Genomic DNA, 26,249 nt, shown 5'->3' with positions numbered 1-26,249 from the left:
AAGATTAGCCTCTTGTAAAAGCTCGTCCTCACCAGCTACCATTTAGTAGCTACCATATACCATTGCTGATATAGGGCACAGATTCCTATCTTCCCACTGCTACCTCTCCCACCACTCATTGGCCATGTATTGGTGAGCATGGAATGCATGAAAACAGGAGTATAACCAGGACCAGCTCATCGGGTGAAGGGCCCTGAGAAACACTAGGTGTGCAAGAAGAGAAAGGAAGTGAAGGTATGGAATCACCTGGAAAGCTGGTCTTTGTAGGATGATGAAAAAAGTCATAGTAATCTATTTTGGGGAGGTAATGATATTATCCAAGAAGAGCTCTTAGATATATAAAAACATTGCATACATTTAATATATATTTTATATGCTAGAATTCAATGAAGGTGTGATATAACAGCACAACTAAGATTCATGAGGCTTCTTAAATATTGGACACATCTAAACGTTTTAAATTAGTTAAGATATACTTACCACAGTAATACTGAGGACAACAGAAATGTGTAGTATTAAGATCCACAGTGAGAAACTCCCCATCAGTACATAGTGGAATAGGTTCAGTGCAAGATTCACAAACTAAAGGTAAAACAAAAGGTCAGAAGTCACAGCTGAGCTAAAAACAAGTGATTAATTCACATTATGACACACATATAAACCATCATGTTCAATAAAATAGGAAACAGGGAAAACAAGTCTTTAACAGACAGATTTCCTCATTTGGTCATAAAAACAACAATACTAAGTATATTGCTTTATGCTTTCCAAGCACAGCGAGAAAAGCATTAAGATTTCTGGAGCAACTTTCTTTTTTCTGGGATCAAAATGTCATTGATTTGTTTACTTAAGTTTTCTGAATTCACTACCCTTGATTACTCTAGTTTATGGATGGATGGATAATATAGTAGGCATGTGTTCTTTGGGGTTGTTCAGTATCCCTTTCCCAACTTTGATTACAATTCTCTGAATGACCTTGAGGAAATGCCCCACCCACACAGTCTTGGAGTGACTCTTCATAAAGGTGCCTGACCCTCAGCAGCCCTCTGTGAATCTCTCTCTATGGCATTTGAATCATAAATAGAAACACACCAGGGCAGGAAATGGATGTTGCTGAGTCAGTCATTAGTGACTGCCACCTACAATAGCTGATTTCTTTCCTTCCCAGGGCGTGGTCTGCTTCATCTTGCTCCTACAAAATCTTGATTCCCAAGCCTTCCACTAATTGGTTGTGTTAAGCTAGCTGGAATCAATCCCTTTTGCCACTTGCACTCAAAGAACCTTAACTGGTAGAAAGAGATGTGTTTTGATTTCCATAGGTACATCTGAAGCCTACGTTAATCACCAGTCTTAGATATGATAATCCACTTGCAATGAAAAACAGAGAACTTTTTAGTTTTCAATGTCCATTTCATCAGATAGAATATATAGCTTCATAGACAGTCTTTTCCTGGACACCTTTCATCTCTACCATTCTCTTCCAGCATCATCATGCTCACACATATATCACACATTTTATATAAAATGAATTTTTAAAAAATTTGCTTAATGTTTATTTATTTTTGAGAGACAGAGAGGACAGAGCATGAGCAAGGAGGGGGCAGAGAGAGAAGGAGACACAGAATAGTAGGCCCCAGGCTCTGAGCTGTCAGCACAGAGCCTGACGCGGGGCCCGAACTCATGAACCACGAGATCATGACCTGAGCCAAAGTCAGATGCTTAACCGACTGAGCCACCCAGGCGCCCCTATATAAAATGAAATTTTAAAGAGGTTCTATAATGGCTTGGCAGAGTCCATTATTTTAGTTGGTTCTTCAAGGAAAGCCAAGGCTAAATTTTTCTCCAAAAACAATTGGTGCTAGCCTTATTAAAGAAAAAAAATACTTAATTATATTGCCTTGAGCGTGTTTTGACTGGTATATATAGTCCATATATATGTTTTTTAAAAAAAATTAATGTTTATTTTTCACAGAGAGAGAGAGAGAGAGACAGAGCATGAGCAAGGGAGGGGCAGAGAGAGAGGGAGACACAGAATCCGAAGCAGACTCCAGGTTCTGAGCTGTCAGCACAGAGCCCGATGCAAGGCTCGAACTCACAGACCACAAGATCATGACCTGAGCTGAAGTTGGACGCTCAACTGACTGAGCCACCCAGGCGCCCCGAGTCCATATATATGTTAGGTGAACGTAGAGCTAACTGTAATAATTGTCAAGAGTCATTTAAAATGCTGTACTTTCTTTTCAAATGTTCTTATTCAGTTGAGTTTCTATCAGTATATTAGCAGAATATTGGTTACCATGAGTCCCATAAAATTCACATCAAATAAAAGATTTTCCCTCCCTTTGTTCCAAAAAGTTATCTTACAGAACACTTACCACAGAGAGGAGAAAAACAGCAAGGCTCTTCCTGTTGAACTTGAATCATGAATTGATCTTCTCTGCATTCTGAAATTGAAATACTGGGGCATTTCAATGGGTCACATGCTGCAAAAACACAAAGATATTTGAAAATTTGTATAGAGTGAAATGATTAGATAAAGTAGCATGGTTTACTTCTCTTTGAATGTATCTGTATCCTGCTAACTCGGTGTGTGGTTGGTAGGGGAGGATTCCCATACAGCACCAAGTAATTCTCCAGACACCAGCTGGGTGTCCTACAATTCAACTCAATTCTATCTATAAACACTAGTTACAAGCCCACCTTGTATAGCCCATACTGCTGGCTGACTGGCTATAAATCAGAGGTTCCCACATCTTCTTCCTTAAGTTTGATTAATTTACTAGAACAGCTAGCAGAACTCAGAGAAACATTGCACTTACTAGATCACCAATTTATTATAAAAGAAAATAACTCAGGAATAAACAGATGGAAGATATGCATAGGGCAAGGTATAGGGAAAGGGTTGGGAGTTCTTGTGCCCTCTCAGAACACACCAGGCCCCGAATTTCCTTGTGTTCACTATCCTGGAAGTTCTCTAAACCTCATCCTCCTTGGGGTTTTTTATGGAGACCTTATTACATAAACCTGATTGGTTAAATTTTTGGCCATTGAAGATCTCATCAAACCTCCAGCCCCTTTCCCCTCCTTGGAGATCATGGGGTGGGACTGAAAGTTCCAACCTCCAATCACCTCATTGATTCCCCTGGCAAGGGGAAATCATTAACTCATTAACATAACAAAAGACACTTCCTAGTTCTCCTCACTTTGGAAAAGCCAAGGATTAGGAGCTCTGTGGTGAGAAGGGGGTGGAAGACCAGATCTATATCTCTTATTATAAATCACAATATCACACCTGCTATTTCCTATATATTTCTGCTAAGATTAAGATTTTTACATTGAGTTAATTATCTAAATAGATGTATTAATATAATATATAAACAAAATATCTACATATGTATTTATAAAGAAATTGCAGGTTAAAAAAGAACTATCTTTAGCAAGACAACTCCACAATATTTTATAACCAATCATTTTCTTGTAGACACAGAGAGTGAGAATCTAATCCACTATTCTGAGCAAACAATAAACCTGACTCTTAATGCTCCTAGTTAATAACTCACCACATTGATACTGTGGGCAACAAGAAAGAGGACTATGGCCAACAACCAATTTTTGACTATCCGTACATGTTGGAATGGCAGTTTCACATAAGGTCATGTCACAACCTGGAAATAAGAAACAGAAGCGTTAAAATATTCATGAATACAACTAAAATCTGTGCTTTATGCTGCAATTAAACACATTCAGCTCACAAATGGGTCATATGTGAAAAGGTTGCCAATCGAAGGTTTATTTATTATGGTCTTTCACCCTCGATTGTCACAAGTCAAAGATTCCCAGAAACGTTCTCTTGTCACATATTATTGAATATTATTAATTGTTAATAGCCAGAGTTTTGTGTGTGTATTTGCAAAATCGGCAAAAACACGAATGAGATAAAACTTGCTTTGAGAGAATATAAACAATATTTATGGCAATATTTCTGTTTTTACCTCAACCTTTACTTTCTTTTATACCAAGCATTAGGCACACCTTACTTTTTCACAAATGGTATCAACAAATTTTGTGGCATTAACTGTAAGGCTTTGGCCCACATACACACCGCAAACTTCCTTTGAACAGCAGGTCCACTTATCAATGATGACCAGGACAACTTCAGCTTCTCGTTCACAAGTTGGCGAGGGCTCTTCATCACAGTCAGGTTCTATGGGAATAATACTTCCATTCTCCAAACATTTGTACAGGGCACATTCGTCAATGCCCCCATTCCAAACTTCCCCAGCAGTGTGAGGCTGGTCTTCACTATCAGTACATGCTTAAAAAGAGGAACAATGTTATATCACTCATCACCCGGCCACTAAAATAAATGAAGCTGTGATGCATTTATTGTTTTAATTTCAGACCATGAGTTGGTTCAGCAACATAGATAACATGTCCCATATTTATCCTTTCTTAGATTCCCCTTTTCATCAGCTACTAGCTTACATTTTTCTCTAATGAAATTTGCAATGTAGTCTGCAAAAATATTTTTCCTTCCTACAACTACCTGTAAATTTGCCTGTCTTCTTCAATAAATAGGATCATTTGTTTATTTCTTATTCATTTTGTCTGCTAATACAACTTATTTAGCTTGAACAAACTCAGAAAAATAAATTTAAGTTAGTTTTAAAATATTAACTGTTAAAACTGAGTGGTATTAGAAAGAAAAAAAAGGCCTTACCACACATCATTTTTGTCAAATGAAAATGCAAAACATGTCAGCTTTAAAATCTAAATGTGGGAAGTAGCTAATTATTTAGTGACTCTTATAGTTTTATTATTGAAGTTTTACTTAATGAAAACTATGGCCATCTAATAGTTCTTTTAAAAATAATAGAGATGAGGAGAGCCTGGGTGGTTCAGTCACTTGAGCAACCAACTTCAACTCAGGTCATGATCTCATGGTTCGTGAGTTCGAGCCCTGGTCAGGCTCTGCTGACAGCTTAGAGCCTGGAGCCTGCTTCAGATTCTGTGTCTCCCTCTCCCTGCTCCTCCCCAGCTTGCACTCTGTCTCTCTTTCAAAAATAAATAAACATTAAAATAATAATAATAATAATGATAATAATAATAATAGAGATGATTAGTGACCAACATATCCCCAACCTCAAATGAACTTCTCTTATATTATTCTCTTTACTATCAAACCAACCTCACAGGTCCCTAAAAACAAACATAAGCACTCCTGTTTATTCTCAGTCTTCTACAAATACTCTTCTCAATGACAAACACAAACTTTCTAGAACTATATGTGCCTTTCACTTCTACTTGCCCATTTTCTTTCATTATTAGCTAATTCTCTTTTCTTCTAACCACAATGATAAGCCCTATGACTGAAAAAGTACGGTACTGCAATTTTCTCAATTTTGGACTATTTTCATCTGCAACCACAATGGAGATGATGAGTCAGAATCAAGTGGTTTGAAAATGAAAGTAGAAAAATTTAATGTTTTCTCCCAGATAATAACACTATCCGACATCTCTCAAGTGGTTATTTTTCTCTAGGTACTGTTGCAAAATACTTCGTATTATTTTATGGATCCCCACACTAGCCTTAGGGAATAAGTGCTTTTATTTTTCCCATTTTACAGATGTGTAACTTAGGCTCAAAGAGGTAAAACTGAATCATTATTATGTGAAATAATTGGAATTTGAGATCAGTGCACGGCCTATGTTCTTAATTCTTAATTTGCCATGCTCTTGCTAAGTTATTACAGGCATAGGTAGAGATTGAAACACATCACCACCATGGGGGGGTGGATTAAAAACTTGATGGGGATTAAGGAGAGCACTTGTGGTGAGCACCAGGTGTTGTATGTGTTGAATCACTAAATTTTACACCTGATATTGCACTGTATGTTAACTAACTGGAATTTAAATAAAATCTTGGAACAAACAAACAAAAAAACCCCTATATTATGAACAAAGCTTCTTTTTTCTTAATTTTTTAATGTTTATTTATTTTTGAGAGTGAGATTGAAAGACAGAGTGTGAGCGGGGGAGGGACAGAAAGAGGGAGATGCAGAATCTGAAGCGGATTCCAGGCTCTGAGCTGTCAGCACAGAGCTTGATGGGGGGATCGAACCCACAAACTGTGAGATCCTGACCTGAGTGAAGTTGGACGCTCAACTGACTGAGCCACCCAGGCACCCCTGAACAAAATTTCTAACTTGGGTCACTTCAATTGAAATCAATCATTATATTAAAATCAAATTACAAACGAACTGGTTTCCCTTCCAACACCTCTGTGACCTTTGTTCAATCTTTCTCAGCACATCTTCTCGAGATCTAAATAAGTTTCATTTATTTGCCAGGTCCCTAAGAACTCACTTTGCACTCTGCTGCTTACCACATTCTTTCTCTGGAATGCACTGAGTTGAATCTGGCCTGTGAAGAATGGTTCCATTTTTGCATACACAATCTTCTCTTAAATTCAAACATGGAGAGTGTCCATAGAACCATCTGTTCAAACATGTTCTTGCTTCACAAGTCCTCACACAGGGTTGATACTCCTTCCCCTCTGGGCAATTCAGAGCTATGAATAACAGAGGACAAAATTTGCTAATGAAAAAAGTCACCTATTTGAATTATAGGAAAAGGAAGAAATGTCAGATTTCTTTTGGAAAATTAATTTTGCCCGTTTCAGTCTCTTCAAAGTTCATTTTTCATTTATGATGTAACCCAAAACTAGAAACAAAACAAACAGTAGGTATTTTTGAGCATCTTCCAGATGTCCAGCTAGTATTATGTTATGTTACAGTAGGAAAAGCTCATCTGATTTGTAGCAAATAATATGACCAATAGGCAGCCCAGATCTGGTTGGGATAAATATAGATTCAACCAGTATGAAGTTACTTCTGTGTGTAGTGAGGATATACAACAGTCTACTCAGGATAAGCACAGAAATATGCTCTGAATATATAACTCAACCAAGCCATAAAAAAGAAAAATGCTGTGTGGTTAGGTTCAATCCTTCACTGTCACAAGAAACTACCATTGCTGAGCAGTTTCTAAATTATGTTTGAGAAAATTCTTTTGATTTTCAGTGATCTTAAAAAATCATACTTTTAAAAAATGAACATGTAGCTGGTGGGGATATAAATTGATAAAATCTCAGTGGGGAACAATTTGACAGTGTCTATTAAAGTTAGAGATGCCATACATTTCCCATGAATCAAGCTACCCCACTCTTGAATAGTGATTACCTCTGGGAGCAAGGAGAGGTAAGAGATAGCAAGGCACACCAGGAGCTGCTTTATATCTGAAACAACGTCATGTAACCGGTGTTTGGGATATATTATTCTTTCTCTATGTATTTTATTTTTTCCTCTAGGGAAAATGAAAACTTTTATGTTATCTTGGAACATTTCACTGACATTCATTTTGACCATATTTTACCGCTTAATCTATTTAATTGCTATTTCGTAAATGAAATTAACATTGTTTTCTGTAAAATGTGCCCAGGACTGATGATAGGTTGAATAAACTTTTTATGAAAAGCCTTACAACTTAATGAGAAAGCATGGGCCCTATAGATAAAAATGGGCCAACTATTAAACACAGAGAACAAACTAAGGGTGGATGCGGGGGTAGAGGGGAGGAAAAATGGGTGATGGGCATTGAGGAGGGCACTTGTTGGATGAGCACTGGGTGTTGTATGTGAGCCAATTTGACAATAAATTATATTCATTAAAAAAGATAAAAATGAGCAAAGAATACATACAAAAGAAGAAGGATACACAAACACGTATTTGGAAAAAGATTGAACCTAGATATGGATCAAAGAAAGCCAGAAAGATTAGTTTCCAGAAAGTGGATACAGTATCAGGAAAGGAGGAAAAGGGGACAGAAAATCATGCATCCTCTTCACAAGCTTGGGAACAAGCTGGGCAAATGAGGCAGGTGGAATTGAAACCAACAAAATGTGCTCTGGGATACAGAATTCAAATCTTTTTTCCATTCCCTGTGATTTCTTCCACACTTCCACTGATTTTGCTAGCTAATATTTTGTGGACCAGGTTTTCTTCTGGGACAACTGAGGCCGACCATAGGTGTAGATCAGAATGAAAATAGAAGTTGCCTATGTGGGAAAGCTGACATCTAACTTCTAGGTTACATTGACAGGCATTTTATTCTTATGAAATTATTTTGTGGTGAAAAATGAAAAGACAAAGAAGTGAATGCAAAAAATATGGAATGCTTTTTGATGGTTAGAAATATTATCTGAAATGTACTACTTACAGCAGTAATCTGGTGTTCTCCAGTGAATACAGATGTCGAACCTGTTGCACAGAGCCACATACGCTGAAAGTGCATCACATTCATAGTTCCAGAAATAGGTGTAATTGATCCACATCTTTTCACAAAAGTTCTGCGGTGAAACCTAGAGATACATTTTGTCTTGGGATAAGTTCTGTTGTTTTATTTTTCTGAAGGGCCTAAGTTACACTAAAGCTATTCAGAGAATAAAAGGGTGTCAAGTTAGTATTTACTATGGCTCTTCCTTGACCTGAGATTCCAAATTTCATAATACCATACGTCACCTCTGATGGTATAATATTTTTAAACACATTCTGGATAAGATAAATATTGCCTGCACTAATCTACATAAATCTATCTTATAAAGATAAAAGAGAAACAAAGCATGTGTACCTAGCACAATCTATTTCTGATATTATACTTTGGGTTACAATTGTCCTTTCCATATATTACATAGAACTTGAATCCATGACAGATAAAACCGGAAGCTCCTAAAGCATTCCATAATGATACATGGCCTTACTATTAAATGAGGTTTTAAATGCTTCTCAAAAAAGGTAGTAATATTGAACATTGAATAATTTATATAGTTTGACTTGCCTCAATTTAGAGACACATTTGTTTCTATAGATGGTTTCATTTTGATCTAGAAATGCCTGAAATCTAAATAATTTAACTTGTAACACCATTTATTCCAATTTTTCTCTCTGCTCTTTCATTCAGCAAACATACTAAACATCCGCACACACATCCTAAATTCTGATACAGTTCAAAGTGCCGGATAAAAATACTAAATATTCTTCCCCTCTCATCATTTCTTCTTCAAGGTCCATATCTATAAAAAAAACCAAGATTCTACATTCTTTTAGTCTTCTTTACGGAATCTCCTTGGTTTCCAACCACTTTAATTTGTATGGAATACTTGCTGTGGTCAAGAGTATTCCCACTGCCAAATCCAGGGAACACTGATAGTTTCCTTCTTAAAACCCTCTCCTTGGACTTGGAGTGTACTTCGTTCTATTGCCTATTTACCTGTTTATTGTCGGCTCCTCTGCTGCCTTATATTCTGAGTGCTTCTCTAGATTCCATCCTCAATGGACATGTCCGCTAGCTACAAATGTTCTTCCTGGACTCATACCACCAATTGTGGGCATTTAAATCTTTTCCTAGCTGTGAGCTAATATATGGTAAATATACAGAGCAGACACTGGCACATTGCACACTACTTATTGTTATATTTAAAAATCCATATGCAAATGACTCCCCAGACCTGACCTCTGGCCTCAACTTACCTCCTCTGAGCTCCAGAATTATGTTTCTAAGCTTTTTCTGGGTATTTTTGTTTTGAAATTCCATATGACATAATTCATCCCAAGTAAAAAATTATATATATTTCTGCTTAACCCACAAAAGCTGATTCTCCTGTATCTCCCATTCATATATACTCACTTATACATGCTTTCATAATTTACTGAACACCTAACTATATATCAGGCATGGTGCTATGCATGAGTATAAAGGTCAATAACACAGGCCTATTGTGTTAGGATAGGATTGTGTGTGGATCTCGTAGCTAAAAAAGGTCTTTGAATAGATTCAAGGCATCACCATGCTAAAATGAATCAGAGGACGCAAGTGTTCCAGCTAGAAAAACTAGAAGCTTAAAAGCCCACTGGCAGGAAAAATCTTGGAATGTTCAGAGTTGAAAGGAGACAGGAGAGTGTAGCACAAGAGGAAGCTAGAGAAATAGGTGGGCCAGAGTGTAGAGGACCCATAAGTCTTGATAGGAAGGTTGCTTGGCATGTACTTTACATATGAGTGAGAGACGCTGAAGTGTTTTAGGTAGAAGAATGATAGAATCCAGGCAGATCATCTGCCTGCTTTGCGGAGATTTTCAAATGAAGATGAAGCTTACAAGTGGGAAAACCAAATTACCAGCATTCCTTTCTTTTGCCATCCGATTCACTGGGAAGAGATCTGTTCCTGTGATCTGGCTGTGATAGACTAAATGGCACCCTGTGTTGCCTCACTAAGCCTTTAATAGTTAAGCTGGAAAGTTCCTGATTTAATCAGCCTTCTAAGTTCTCCATCAAAAATGCAATTTTTTTGAAAATCATTATGCTTTAAAATGACATTGAAGTGAGTTTTAACGTGTTTGTTATTTTTTTCATTTTTATATGTCTGCTTTTCAAAAAAAAATGTAAATAATTAAAACCTATCTTCATCCATGGGATGCCTGGGTGGCTTAGTGGGTTAAGCACTGTTTCTTGGTTTTCGGCTCAGGTCACGATCTCATGGTTCCTGAGTTTGACCCTCCACGTCCGGCTCTGCACTGACAGAGCCTCCTCTCTCTCTGACCTTCCAGTCTTCTCTCTCTCTCTCCCTCTCTCTCTCTCTCAAAAAGAAATAAATAAACGTAAAAAAAAAAAAAAAGCAAAGCCCATGACTTCACATCCTTTGCCTTTCCCTGAGGGAACTCATGGGGCAGGCTGAAGACTATGGAGTCTACACTCCACGGTCTGGCATGGAAGGTGCCACACAGTGAATTCCTTCCTGCCTTGACAGTTCCCTCATCCTCTTTCCCAGGCTCTTTCCCTCCATATGTCTTACACTCAACTATTTCAATGCCTTCCTAACATGGCCTTTTACACAAAACTTGCTGTTATACATACTGTTATACATATCTGCCTAGGTGTCCCTTCCTCCCTCTTCTCTCCTGGCAAATTTATCCTTCTAAGTAAATCAAACATCTAAAACTACGAGCAGTCTCCTCCAAACCTGGGCTCCTATGTCCCTCCAGACTGTCTATTGTCAGATACCTGTTTACAAGCTTGCTTTCCCACCAGACCTCCTGAGGACAAGGGACAGTCTTGCTCATCTTTGGATCACAGGAGTTCAGCAGAAAGCCTTGTAGGTGCTGGATGCTCACAAACTTTTCATTAAATGATTTACAAAGTGCTGTATTTGTCCCTAACAATGGATCTTTTTTTTAATGATACAGATTAGTTAAAATATCTACTAGTCACATGAAGTCAGAAAGTTAGAGACAAAGAATAATTAAATTGAATATATGACAGGTTCTATTACACGTATACACCTAAGAGGCTACGATCATAGAGAATTGATAATATCCTCACTGTCTTGGTTTCTCTATTGGGTTATCAAGTGACATTGATTTCTTTCTCCTAGAGGCATTTATTTGTAGGACATAATTTCATTTTTCTTGGAATCTGTCGATAGAATTCCAAAAAAACAGGAGAATGAAAGATAATTATTCTTCTTATCTCTTTAAGTCTATAAAAGTAAATGATTCTGAATTCCAAAGCATACTGACAGAAGGTTTGGGGCTAAACTCTTCTCACTAGAAGAACATCATGGCAAGAACAGGAATTTATTGGCGTTACTCTCAGTATGTCTAACATGATAGTTCTTATCTATGGTTGCCCTTAACTTACTTTATTATGGCATGGAATGAAAACCCTTCTGTTCAATAACTCAATGCAGCGGCTGCAATCATGCTCAGTACAATTCCTAACGGGTCTTCTTGTTGTTACTTCAAATGATTTCTCAATTTCCCAGCTCTCGATAAATAATTCTATGTCTTCCATGTTTGTAATAATTGTGCCATTTTGCATCCTTAGATCGTCATCTGGATCCTCATTGCAAATTCCTATAAAGATATGTGACATTTGAAAGGAAAATTTTTTCCACTTCAACCAAATGTAGGCAGCAGAAATAAATCATCTTAATAATTGATTTGAAATGAATAAATTATTTACTGAACGAGGTGCCAAATGTATATCCTTTAACTTTAATGTTGATGGATTTTTAAATTATGTATCTGGTTCTTTGATAAAACAGTATAGAGTTGCCTTAACCAGATAAGAAAGAAACTACAATCCTGGAAGTCAAGACATGTGAAAAAAATGACAGAAAATGAAGAAAGAGGAGATTGACTCTGCTCCCACACTCTTCCACTACTATTACCACTACTTCCTAATTTAAGAACTAGCTCTTAAGCTTGCCAAGATATTCCTTAGAATAGTGGGTGTTTGCCTCCCAGACATCCATTCTCCCAGGAAAACCCTTCCTGTAAACATTAAATTTTACCTTTCAGGAAGTATCCCTGCCCCATCACCACTACAGGAGAGAGCTATGATTGGCATAAAGGTAATTCTTAGTCCCTCGCATTAACACTATTGCAAGTAATAAGCCAGTCAGGTCAGGCAGTCACTTAGACACATGGATACATTCAGCACTTGGACAGCCACAGCCAAACAGGATTTGACCTGGGAATTCTAAGGCATAGACAATCTCCCTTCCTTGGGATGGCGTGGCCTATTGATGGTTATAAGGCTTTGACCTGCTATGGCCTCTAGTTTCCTGAGGAAGGCCAGACTGAGGATGGAGCTTGCTCTTTATCCAATGTAGTACAGAGCCAAGGGAAATACAGAGAAATGGCCCAGAACCCTGATCATACGTGATCTGAGAAGATCTAATCTTTCTTAATCCCCAAGGCTCCAACTATAAAAGATATAACTTAAACATTTTTTTTTTCAAATATCAAATCTTAATCCTCAGGTAGATATATCAAGATCATAAGAGTTGCTGCTACCATATTGCCTCATCCTTGTAAATACACAAGGAACTGAATGCAATGCAAAAACAAACAAATAAAAAAACAAATCACAAGTGAAGTGAACTATACTGTAAAGCAGCTACTATTTTTTAAGTCTACACTTTCCTGGGAAAAAGTAATTGCTAATAAAAATATTTTTTTACTGCAATGCCAGGCACCACCCCTGTAAACTTCACAGTGCTGTATAGAACGAGGTATTCATACAGACATCCCATTCTAGGGTCCGTGCTCAATTTAGCTCACATTTTTGTTCACTACAATTTTTTCAGCCAGCACCCAAGCTAGTAGACATGAAAGCAACCAGATTTCCCCTTAAGAAGCCACTCTTCTCCTACTATGGAAGTTACAAAGTTTAGGGGGTGAATCTTGGCTACCAAAAAGGTGACCCTAGCCTTTTTTCTTTACAGTAATTACTTGAGAATCCAGTTAGCAGAGTGTGCCTGTAAAAGGATGAGCCGACAATGAGGGGGAAAGCAAACACAAAATAAAACAGAAATCATAGCACATAGAAGTGATAACTCATCAGAGAAATATGCATTCCCAAAGTCTCTGAGTATTAATCAATAATAATTGATTTTTATGTATAACCAATACTATACATACTCAATCTTTTGTGCTATGCTTAGCATACCATAAATAGGCAAGGAAATATGTAAACCTTTTCAGCCAAACGTTGCCCTAAATGTTTTAACGAAGAAATTAGAGTCTTTTATGTAATTTGTTGAGGGAAAGGACTTAGTCTTATTTGTTTTTGGGTTGTCAGCACCTAGCACTGTGTTAGACACTCAGGAGGTGATCTATAAACTTTTACTCGATTAATATTTAGTGATATTAAAATAAATATATTTGTACTAAACTAATATTTATTGATTGTATGTATTAAGCAATGTGTCAAGTGTTTGACATTAACTTTCACATTCAACCCTAACAACAATATTGAAGGTAGAATATTGTTATTCCCATTTTAAAGATGAGGAAACTGATATTCACTTAAGAACACGGAGTTATAGGGGTGCCCAGTGACTTAGTCAGTTAAGCATCTGACTCTTGGTTTCAGCTCAGGTCATGATCTCATGGTTCATGAGTTTGAGCCACTGTGAGTGTGGAGCTTGGGATTCTCTCTCTCCCTGTCTCTTTCTGCCCGTCCTCTGCTCATGCTCTCTCTGTCTCTCTCTCTCTCTCAAAATAAATAAATAAACTTTAAAAAAAAGAGCACAGAGCTACAAAGAAAATAGCCTCCATCAAACATCAAAACCAGTATTATACTTTTTAATTTTGTTATGTACTTAGGGGTATTTGTAATTTATTTCCTTTGGCTTATAACTGTTTATGTGTCTATGTAACATGGTGTGGTATTAGCCTAGGTGTAAAGATACATCTAGGCATTACACTTTATAACAAAACTGTGACAAATATTGAGAGCATTGTGTTCCCTGTATGTAACGTTCAAGGTGGCTTAAGCAACTAAGTTTTCCCCTATTTCAAATTTTAACATAATAAGGAATAAACAATATTTTTAAGCCTTTAACCTTTCTATAACTTCCTATTTTTCACTTGTAAATTAACACTAGTACCAACTTATGTGGGCTATTGTTAGAATTGAATAAGTTCAAGTATATAAAATAACGCTTGGCACCTTATTAATGATTAATAAAGATGAACTAGTAGGAATACAAACAGTATTACAGTAGTAGTAAACATATATTTCCAAAAAATATGCAAACTGAACTGTTATTTCTTGCTTCTTAGCCCATTTTTTTAAAGCTACTGCTTTCTTTAGTATTCACGTGAGCCACTGAAAGTTAGCACCGCACCTCGAATATAAAAAGTGGGGCATCAGGGGCCAAAATGGTAAATGTGGACAGGAAAACAATTAGAAGACATTGAGATTTGAAAAGCAATGCTCACCACAGAGTCCTTCTGTATAAGATGACAAGTTAAATCGAACGCCAAAATGAATGTCGATGATCCCTGTAAGGTGAGCCCACTTTACGATTAGTCCAGCTGGAGTCGTAATCACATACATGGTACCAGAATCTTCTATGGACAGTTCTTGATTTGAAAAGGGCAGAGGTACTACAATAGAATCCACTTCTACCTAAAATAAGAAATTTTACATCTGTTAGAAAACTGTTTATGTTTACATATACACCCATTACAAGTAGGAGAATCAGATGACTCCATTTCTTCTTGTTGAATATAAACTATTTCCTAAGTTTTTAAAAATTTATCTCCCTGCTGATGCCAGAGCTTCAAATAACTTCTAAGCTCATTTATTATTCCTTTGTTGTATCCTGCTATATTCAGTATTTGTTCTAACCCTTTTGCCCCTTATATTCTTCAAAACTAACTTTCTTCTATGTTAAGTATGCTTTTCTGTCTGTTTCCCTCAGTATATGTTGATTACACCATTATCTGCTAAAATGAACTTATGGTGCTAAAGTTATTTTCAGGATGTTTTCTTTAATCTGGGTCCTTTCTTTGCTCTTCTAAATCAGTGTTTAAATAATGTTCCTAACAATCATCTGTCAAGCTTGGTAAAGATTAAGATTCCCAGCAATTCTATTTCCTAGGTTTGGATGAGATTCTAGACTCTGTATTTGTAACGTGTACTCTTGGTAATACAAATGTAGGCAATGTGAGGATTATATTTAGAAAACCACTGTTATAAATCATGGCAAAGACATGGAACCAGAAATAAATTTGTCAGTCATGTCTCCCCAACCAACCAGTTTCTCATTTTTATATCTTCCTCATACTGCCACCTGCAGGCTGAAATGTCCTTACTCCTGACTGGTTAATTTCTGCTCTTGGTTTAAGACTTCTCTCAGGTGTCACCTCCTCCAAAAATACCTATTTGACCTTTCTATAAACTGCATTAAGAGATCTGTTTTGGCAATATATTAGTCATACTCTATATACCTCCTATTGGTTTATAATTGGCAGACAGTTACATTTAGGCACCTCACATACAGCTACAAATTACTTGATACCAGGACCTGTGTTGTCCTATCACGTAAACTCTCATTAAATAATTCTTAAATAATTAGTTTTTAACTGAATACATGACCAGCGAGGTAAAAAATAAGCCCTTTGGCCCAAATGCTCATAATAATAGCACTGACCAGATTTGAGTTTAAATTTATTTCTCATCCACTTCCTGTTAATATATCAACCTGATCAAATCAAAGGTATATACAAATGCTATCATCCAAAAAATTACCCCATTCATGTATTTTGCTTTACCTAAAATTAAAGTTTCTAACACTGTACTATATTTTAGTTTCATTTTAATATTTTTTCTAGTCGAGAATGTTTGGCCTGTGGTTAAAAAAAACAAAAAACAAATTCTTTCTAGAAGGTATATAATATCTCAGCCACTTTAGCAAAATCTTACACAATATTTTCTTACATTTTTGAGAGAAACATATCAGTAAAGTATCCAGCTTATAGCTCATCACTCTCCAGTAAATATATATTCCTTGGGATAAAGGTTTTTCCTGTAAAATCAAAGGGTTTTTTTCCCAATTTCCCAATACCTCCCCCTTCTTTAGTTTGGTTCAATAGCCAAATATTTCTTCATTTTTTTCTTATTTTAGCTATCTCATATTCATTGAAAAATGAACATCATCAGCACTTCAAAACTATTTTTCTCTCAGTGGTCTTCATTCTGGTGTTCTTAGCTACTCCTTTTTTCAACCCTGTGATCTCTCTTTTTCACATCAGTTCCACTTTATCTAATGGAAAACACTAATGTTAACTGACACTAAGAAACTTGGGCCCTCACGTTATCCAAGAGGGCTTTCATGGATTTTACACGGCCATTACAGTTAACTTCACAAGGGGAGACATATTTGCAACAGTTGGCACATCTTGGAAGGAGAAATACAATATTAAGAAACACATTTTTTTTACTTTCCATGAAAAGAATGATTAAACACAATAGCAACGAAACTCTGATGAAATGTTTAATTTCCCCTGGTTTGGGAAGGAATCATGTTTAATATAATTTCTTCATTTTCTCTAGTGTAAGGATATCTTTCAACTTTGTGTTCTTACCTTTCTTGTTGCCCGATTAACAAGTATTTTATGTATTGATGTGGTCAAATTTAACTTCTTAAAACAAAGTCCATACGTTCTTCCAGAGGATGCCTTAATTTGAAAAAAAATATTAAAAATTTATGGAGTTAAACATAATGTTGGCAATAAAGAGAAGGAGTTTATGAAACACTTTACAAATACTCACTAGCTTTTTAAATGAATTTCCATTCTGAAAAAAAAAGTAAAAAAAAACACTTAAAAATCTATTACTTGACTTTTAAAAACATTATGTGAATTAATTTTATGTGCCTCTAAATATAGTCACATGTAACATTTTCTTTTTTGTTTTAAGTGCTAAAAGATATATCTCAGTGAGTTATTGAGCCCCTTCTCACTTTAGGAATATCTAATGTTGCTGTGTACATTAGCTATGGGTTTATGAAGAAATGACATAAGAATGGATTATGACCTACCTGATTCACAGAACATTTTTCAATGTGAACAACAATAATCTCTCCAGGAATTCTTAACAAGATATAAGAAGCCATACTATATAAGGCTGCATTGTTTCCATCAAATGTAATAATACTCAGTTCTGACAACATGGAACACCGACCTAAGAAAAATGGTAGAGAGTGGGTTTGGTCTGTTAACTAATTATTTGTATTTGTAGTAATGACCGCTCTTTAAAAAAAAAAAAAAGAAAACTTTTAGATTAGCATTATTATGTTTGACAAAAAGCAACTCTAAAAGTTACACATTGAGAAACAAAATTGTAAATGAAATGGACAAAGTTCAGCAATCACTTTGGCTTGATGAGTGAGGTGATCAGTTAAAAAAAAATAACAATCTTCTCCTGATTGGAAATTGACTGTCATGTAAGAAATGCAAACTTACAGGGCACCCGGGTGGCTCAGTTGGTTAAGTGTCTGACTCTTGTTTCAGCTCAGGTCATGCTCTCATGGTTCCCAGGTTCAAATCCCACATCAGGCTTCACGCTGACAGTGTGGAGCCTGCTTGGGATTCTGCCTCTCCCTCTCTCTCTGCCCCTCCCTTGCATGCTCTCTCTTACTCTCTCTCAAAATAAATAAGTAAATTTAAAATTTAAAAATAAATAAATAAATGCAAACTTACAAGGACATTCCCACTCAGGGCAGCAGATATCGGTGTTCACTTGAACGGGCCTTCCCCGGAAACCACAGTCAGGCATTTCCAAGTCCTTCGGGCAATTAAGAGACCAGTTGTATAACTGCCATTCCATATTAAGGCATATATATTGGCTACAATTATAAACAGGATCAAATTGTTGAGGCTGTTAACAAAAAAGAAAATTAGTTTTCTTTTTTCTATTTTCAACTAATGTTTTCAAATAACTTTTAAATTCCCCTTTCACCCTGCCCATAGTGTACATTTTCTAAATACAAAAGCTTTTGAAAGATGAACAATTAGAATTTCACTACAATTTCTGTTGATGTATTCTCTCCAAAATATTAGGTTTGGACTTAATTTAAGCTTTACCTTAATATTTATTTGATATCAGAATTGCCCATATACTCAGACATCTGAGCAAACTGAAGTCTTATATTGTCTTGATTAGTTTTTGCAAACAGACCTATACAGTAGAGGTTAAGGTTTCATATGTCCTGTAAAGCTAGTATGTCATTATAACTTCTGTTAATGTCAATTTAAAAAAAAATACTACTTAATACTATAAATATTTCATTAAAAATTCACATGTGAAATCAGTCTAAAAGCCCCTGGACAAAACCATTATAAATTATTTTATATATATATATATAGCTTACCGACTTCCAGATAAACAAATACAAAATAAATCAGTGGTAGATTTTTTAAAGTTTACGAATTTTATTGTATTTAAATTATGGTAATAATTATAGCAGTGATCAAACATTTATATCACTTACTATGTTTAAGACATTTTTCTAATTAACCCATTTCATTCCCACAAAACAACCCTCTGAGGTAGGTACTACTATTTTTTTCCTGTTTTATAGATGAGGAACTCAGGAGGGTGAAGGTCAAAGTAACTTGCCCAAGATCACATAGCTAGGAGGTGGTATAGTCAGAATTTAAGTTCAGGGATTGTTACTCTGGAATCTGTGATCTTGACCGCTACTCTATACTGCATCTCAATGGAGAGGGAAGAAAACTTAACAACTATTTAGCATCTATTATATGTCATGCACTAATAGTAGCTTCTTTCATTTGCTTCTCCCTAAATTTTTGAGCCAGTTTCTATCATCCCAATATTATACATGATCAAAAGCAAGGATAAGAGAGGTTAAGTGCTTTTCTAACTAGTAAGACTATTAAGTGACCACTTCTAAATTTAAGAGCCAAGGGGAGGCAAATAATCAAGTCCAACCTTCCAAAATTTTCTGTGTGCAGTTGTATCAATTCCCAGTATTGACCCTGATTTCCACTTCACCAGGAAAATGAAAATATTTAGACAAAACTAAAGCCCCTACAACATCTAAATTGCCTGAAAGAATGTACACCTTCCATTCTACTGAAACTATTTTTAACAAGGTCACCAATGAACTTTACTTTGCTAAATCCAATGATCAATTTTTAGGCCTCATCTTACTGACCTATTAACATATTTAGGATAGCTTATTACTCCATCTTCCTTAATGTTTTCTTTCCTTAGCTTCTAGACCAATTAGGATCTCCTTCATTTTCTCCTCTTTCACTAGTTAATGCCCTTTAGTCGTTTGCCACCATTTCTTCCTCCTTCCTCTCTTCTCTATCTGCACACACACCTTTTGTGATTTCATCCCACCACTGAGTATTTCAAAATTTAATTCAGCTTAACCTCTGCTCTAAGCTCTATTTATGTCTACCAGGTCTGTACATCTGTAGGTTGTTGATGTCTAAGAGCAATCTCAGCCTTTACATGGCAAACCTGAACTCTAAGTGACACCCATCCCAGACCTTCACTTCCAACAATTTCCCCATCCTGATTAACGCCAACTTTATCCTTTAATTGCTCAAAGCAAAGATCTTAAAATCCTTGATGCCTCTGTTTCACTCACACTCCATGTCTAATCTTTTAGAAAATTCTGTGATCTTTATATTCAAAACACATCTTGAACCCAGTTATTTGTCACCATCCCCACTGCTGTCACATGGTCCATGCCACCGTCATCTCTGCCTCAATTCCTGCAGTAGCTTCCTAACCTGTTCTGTTGTCTCTTTGCACCATACTCCCAACACGACAGGTAAAATGATCCCAAAACAAATCAGATCGTGTAATTTCTCTGCTCAAAAATACCCAGTGTCTTCCTGTGTCTTTTAAAATAAAAACCACAGTTTTTATAATCATCTACAAGACTTTACATAATATTATTTATTTCTTTTCTTACTGCTGACTTACATAATGGCTTCATTATTATTTTAATATGGCAGGTACATTTTTACCTCTGGGCCTTTGTACATGATCCTGGAACTTTGTTTCCTGGTGTTCCAGACTGCATACACTGCCCTGTTTCTTGGCATGGTTTAGTATCTGAACTTCTCCAGATCTTTTACTCTACAGTACCTTATCAATGAGGATTTTCTGACCATGTCATTGAAAAGAGATTTTTTTTCTGAGAGCCTCTTCCAACATTTTATATAACTTAGTAACTTATTTTGCTTATTGACTATCTTAGAACCTCCAGTGGAATATAAACTCCACAAAGGCATGGATGTTTGCTTGCTTTTACGTTGTTTTCTCTATGGTACTTGAATAGCACCTGGCCAAAAACAGCGCTAAATAAATATTGGTGGAATAAACAGTTGGTTTCTCAAACAGGTGGCACATTTGAAGAAGATAACTAACTGCTCAAGTCTCGGCCAAGACAATTTACAAGCTCTGGAGTCCAATGACCTGATCTTTTTTGGCTTGTCAATGTATCTTTGTTATCTGCCACAGTGGCTGGCATATAATTGCTGCTTAATAAATATTTTTGAATGCCTGAAGCCCACGCTAGATAAGTCTTTATTAAAGGATGATACTTAAGACTTCATTTGAATTTTGTTCTTCTTAGTGTGACCAGAATCTTCCTAATTAATAAGACATATCTAAATCAGTTAAGAAAATACAGTGTGTTCATGCCTCAGAGAGGGCACACACACAGAAATTTCCTAAAATGTAATGCATATTTCTTAGCATCTTTTGACAAAGATAGATTAGAGAGCATAGCAAAAGAAGTTTAATAGCATTTGGATAGTGATACAGAAACTTGAATAGAAGCTATCAGGAAAAGACAAGTAGCTGGAATAGATTACCCAGTCATACCTCACATTCCAAACCTGTCGTTGGTGTTAACATATCAAATACAGTGAAGTCTGAAGGAGTGATCATTTCTGGACCTGTTAGGAATGAAGATATCCTTTCCATTAGTGAATTGGTAGCCATCAAGTATGGAATTTACATGTAGTAGAAACTGCTAAAAAAATGTCATAAAGACTTTCCTTTATTCCTCACAAGAACTCTGTAAAGTAGATAATAATACCATTATCATTTTACAGATACGGAAACTATCTGTATAGACAGGTATACAGGTATAGACTACCTGTATAGACAGGTAAGATAGTAAGTGTCAGGGGCAGAATTCAAACTAGAGAATTCTTATTCCAGAGCTCTGGCTTTTCATCACCATTCTATAAACATCTTCACTGTTTTCACAGCTTCAACACAATTGTTTGAATAAGTAAAACTATCAGTGACATCACTAAAGACTGCTCAGGAGTTAGAAATTTTGTTGCCTTTAAAAAGTAAGTAGCGAAGCTGATTCATTTCCCTCGGTGAATATCTAGAATGTATTTCTTGCAAGCAGAATCCACAGTGCTGTGAACCACATGTGGACCACCATTGGTGGGTGCAGTAAAGGAGTGATTCGTGGAAAGTGAAGATATGATTAGTAAACACATTTGTAAGTCACCTTCAAAAGCTTTTTGTAAGAACTAAAGTTATCTCTAAACTATTCAAAGCTGGAAGGACCACAGAATAGCCAAAATAAATGGTTGAAATTTTGTCTAGCTGTAATTAATGTTCATTAGTGATATTGTCTAATAATGACTGTATTCATTTCATATTGCTGCTGTAACAAGTTATTACAAATTCAGTGGCTTAACATGTCACCAATTTATTATCTTGTCATCAGAAGGAAGTCAGAAGTCTTCAAGTCAAGGTATCATGAAGGGCTGCATTCCTTCTAGAGGCTCCCAGGAAGAATCTGTTTCCTTGCTTTTTCCCCTCTTTGAATCGCCTGAATACCTTGGCTTGTGGTCCCTTTCTTCATCTTCAAAGTCATAGCATAATATCTTCAAATGTCTCTCACTTTCCCCCTCTACTCTGATTCTGTCATCAGAATCACCTCCTCTGACTCTGACCCCCCCGCCACTTTCTTATCAGGACCCTTGTTATTACTCTGGGCCCATATAGATAATCCAGGATAATTTCCCCATCTCAAGTTCCTTAATTTAATCACACCTGCAAGTCCCTTTGCAAGTCCCTCTGTAAGGTCATATTCACAAATTCTTGGGATTAAGTTGGGAACATCTTTGGAGGGCCGTTATTCAGTCTACCACGATGATGTAAGAAAAAACTTACATTTTCAGTTAAATAAATTCTCTAAATAATCTTAATTTTGTGCTCATTTTACAGTTTCTAATTTGCAGAATAAAGGAAGACAAAAAATCCCATCCCTTGGTCCTATAAGCAGTGATCATGATATACAGATGTTGTATTTTCTAGAGAATATGAAACAATACAGACTTAAATATTTTTATCCTTTTTAAAAATTTTTTTTAATGTTTATTTATATCTGAAGGAGAGACAGATGGAGTGCAAGTGGGGAGGGGCAGAGAGAGAGAGAGCCACAGAATCCAAAGCAGGCTCCAGGCTCCAAGCTGTCAGCACAGAGCCTGACACGGGGCTTCAACTCACAAATCATGAGATCATGACCTGAGCCAAAGTCGGACACCCAACTGGCTGAGCCACCCAGGCACCCCTTAAATATTTTTATTCTTATTACCATAAACTTTTAAGCAATAGAAGAGGAAACAAAATTCTAGTCCAAAACAAGCACAGTCATGGAATATTCTAATGACTTAACAGGACTAAGTGTATGCAAAGTGCTTAGTCCGGTGCCTGGCATGTACTAAGTACTCAACATACAGAAGCTAATAAAAATAGTGGTAATAGTGACAGTTATAAGGAGGTTTATGTATGTCAACTATAATTCAGTTTTTAAAATTTTGCTTATTTAAATGGTTGGTTCAGAATATTTTTATTTTAAAAATCTCTAGGGGCACCTGGGTGGCTCAGTTGGTTAAGTGTCTGATTTTGGCTCAAGTCATGGTCTCAGGGTTCATGCTGTCAGCACAGAGCCTGCTTCAGATCCCGTGTGTGTCTCTCTCTGTCCCTCCCCCACGTGCATGTGCACATGTTCTCTCTTTCTCTCAAAGATAAATGAACATTAAAACGATAAATAAAATAAAAAATAAAAACTCTCTTAGAATGGACTATGAAATCCATAACTCCTACATAAAGTCAGAACTTCCTACTTGCCTTTTTTAGCAGATAATTTAATTAGCAATACAATTAAACAATGATAATATAACCCAAAAAAGAAGAAATATCTGAACTTTTCTAACGTGTAACCTCAGGAAAAATAATACATTAAGTTTGTCAAGCCTTAGTGTGAGTAGAATTATCAAACCCTTTCCTAAGCCAAGTTTCATAGAGAGGGAGAAGAGTGAGGTATGAGCCAGACTGCCTACTGCAGAGGCCGGGACAGAACACAAGAACGGAAATGGAAATGCCAAAGGATGACTTCATTTGCATTAACATCTCTTCAGAGTCAACTTAATCACTGTGAAAATTTAAGCAAGATTTAGTGAAACCCAAATTCTAGGTTTAAAATGTGAGAGAAGTCCTTGTTATCTATACGAACTGAAATGGAAGAGGTGAACCGAAGGAAGAAGCCATTCAGACAACCTGGCGCGCTGAACCAGTGAAGGCTGTGTAACAAAACAAAGTGAATGCTGGGTTTTCTGCTCAATGGGATAGTACTGATGTCAGCGGCTATTATAAGTGCGCCAAGACTTAAATTACATAAGTCTAATTTTAAGATCTCAAATTGTAACAAAGAGCTGTAAATATGGGTAGAGATGTCTTACCTGGAGGCATTAATGCTGGTTCTGTGGGAATCAGAGGGATGCCTACAAAAAACACAAAGATACTCTTCCTTAATCTGTTTGGCTTAAAATAAACCCATGTATACTTCCTATAAGGATCTTCAGGCTCAAGGAAAGTGTTTTGGAAGAGAGAGAGCACAGGAAGGATTTTAGAGGGAAGATTCACATGTTTTAGGAAAGCAAATAGAAACAAAAAATTGTGGAAGGGATATTGAAGAAGAATCTTACAGAAGTTGTCTAAAATTTCTGTTTACAACCACTTGCTATCAATAGAGAAAAGAATATTCAAGTGTTTCATTTTTCAGAATAAATTAGGTAAGGTTCATACTTACAGTCTCCTGGATAAACACATTTGAAGGTGACCTCATCAAGGATCATATTTTTAGGGCAGTAGGGCAAGCATCCTTCAACTCTTTACATGAAAAAAAAATTAAAGTGAAAAAAGTTTAAAATATAAAAAAAAATACTGCATTTAATATATGCAACTAAGACATATATTTCCTGGAAGTTTTCTATTCTCCTCATCAAGCACTAAGGAGTGTTTGATTTGCCACCATTCCATCATACTTCATTTTATGAAATCCCATTCCCTAGGGGATGATAAAGGGATGTCTTTCATGATTAATGAAGAATTTGAACACAGAATTTTCAAAACATATACTTATGTTTGGAACACACTAAAGCCAATGTCTATAAGTCACTGAAAATGAAGAAGAATCATTTATTATGATTTTAATCTACATTTGTTGTACTTTCCACTCCTAAATTCCCCCAAATCCCAGAAGACAGACATGCATTTTAAATATCCTCACCTTAAGGACAATAGTAAAACAAAAGAGACACTTCAGTGGCTCTCTCTGCCTATTTTTAAGCCCTCAATTCATTGAAAAGATATTAGGAATCACTGCCTGTAAGGGACAGAGGTAGAACATGGTTGTGATTCTTTGCGAACAGGGAAGGGAAGGGGCAGAAGCTGTAGTTCTCAAGAGCACAAATGTTTGGCAGTGTCCTGGGAGGATACGGTTGTATATGAGCCTATGGAGATTGGATTTCAACTTCCAGAACATCTGATTTTTGTAAGGATCTCTACTTCTTGTACATGGCACCAGAGCAAAGCAAGAGTGCCATATTTGTGGCACCCGGGTGGCTCAGTTGGTTAAGTGTCCAACTCTTGATTTCAGCTCAGGCAAAACTGTGATCTCAAAGTTCGGTATCTGGGATTGAGTCCTACGTCGGGCTCAGTACTGACAGCAAAGAGCCTGCTTAGGATTCTCTGTCTCCTTCTCTCTCTACCCCTTCCCCCCACCCTCACTCTCTCTCTCTTGCTCTCTCAAAATAAATAAATAAGCTTAAAAAAAAAAAAGAGTCCCAAATTTAAAGAAGCTACGGATGGCTTGGACATCATGGGCCAAAGACAAGAAGGACCATCTGGAATGCTTTTTATCTAATGGAATGAAGCCAATATAGTAAGTGAGGTCACATTTTCCTTCTTGTCCAATTGAGGCTCAGAGTCCAATGTATTCTGATTCAAAGAAAATAAATATAATCTTTTGTGTACAATTATTTCACTCATACTTACTAGAGAGGATTAATGCAAACATTTTTATAAAAAGCCTTGCCTACCTGCTTCTCAAATACACTAGGAGGTAGTAATAATATTGTAAATATTTTTAGACATTTCCAACTGCCACCTCTGTAAAGAATTTGATTTAAAAATACTCAAGGACTCTTTCCAATTCAAGATGAAAATGAACTTGGTACTAGGGGTAGGTATTGCCACCAGATGACACTAATTCATGGAAGAGAATCCAGGCAACACTTTAAAAAACAAGAAAAGCTAATTTCTTGTTTAACATGAGACACATTTAGCCATCTCTTAGATATCTCCCTCACAGATGATTTTTTTACATAAACAGTTTGGCTTATGTGACCAATTGTTTATTTCATAAAGTAGACTTGAATAATAAAACTTTAAGTGGTATACGATGTTCTTACTCTACTCTAAACTTTGTCAAACAAAAAATAAAAATTAAAGTTACTATATCGCTGAAGAGACTAGGACCAG

General features: G+C 36.3%; 1 protein-coding gene across 1 annotated transcript in view; it reads right to left on the bottom strand.

Moving 5' to 3' along the window:
- Positions 1–26,249, bottom strand: part of OTOGL (otogelin like) — a 161,409-nt gene that overhangs the window by 15,305 nt on the left and 119,855 nt on the right. The window contains exons 36-50 of the mRNA XM_042992814.1: positions 24,517–24,596; positions 24,167–24,208; positions 21,279–21,352; positions 18,110–18,287; positions 17,449–17,591; positions 17,181–17,204; positions 16,994–17,086; positions 14,843–15,032; positions 11,751–11,965; positions 8,278–8,419; positions 6,386–6,571; positions 4,103–4,315; positions 3,561–3,665; positions 2,376–2,483; positions 481–582 (exon numbers count right to left, since the gene is read on the bottom strand). Coding sequence (XP_042848748.1) covers positions 481–582; positions 2,376–2,483; positions 3,561–3,665; positions 4,103–4,315; positions 6,386–6,571; positions 8,278–8,419; positions 11,751–11,965; positions 14,843–15,032; positions 16,994–17,086; positions 17,181–17,204; positions 17,449–17,591; positions 18,110–18,287; positions 21,279–21,352; positions 24,167–24,208; positions 24,517–24,596 — 1,895 coding nt within the window. The remainder of the gene's footprint in view (positions 1–480; positions 583–2,375; positions 2,484–3,560; positions 3,666–4,102; positions 4,316–6,385; positions 6,572–8,277; positions 8,420–11,750; positions 11,966–14,842; positions 15,033–16,993; positions 17,087–17,180; positions 17,205–17,448; positions 17,592–18,109; positions 18,288–21,278; positions 21,353–24,166; positions 24,209–24,516; positions 24,597–26,249) is intronic.

The sequence above is a fragment of the Panthera tigris genome, chromosome B4 (assembly GCF_018350195.1).
Source record: "Panthera tigris isolate Pti1 chromosome B4, P.tigris_Pti1_mat1.1, whole genome shotgun sequence".
NCBI classification, from domain to species: domain Eukaryota; kingdom Metazoa; phylum Chordata; class Mammalia; order Carnivora; family Felidae; genus Panthera; species Panthera tigris.
This window is presented reverse-complemented; position numbering and strand designations above follow the sequence as displayed.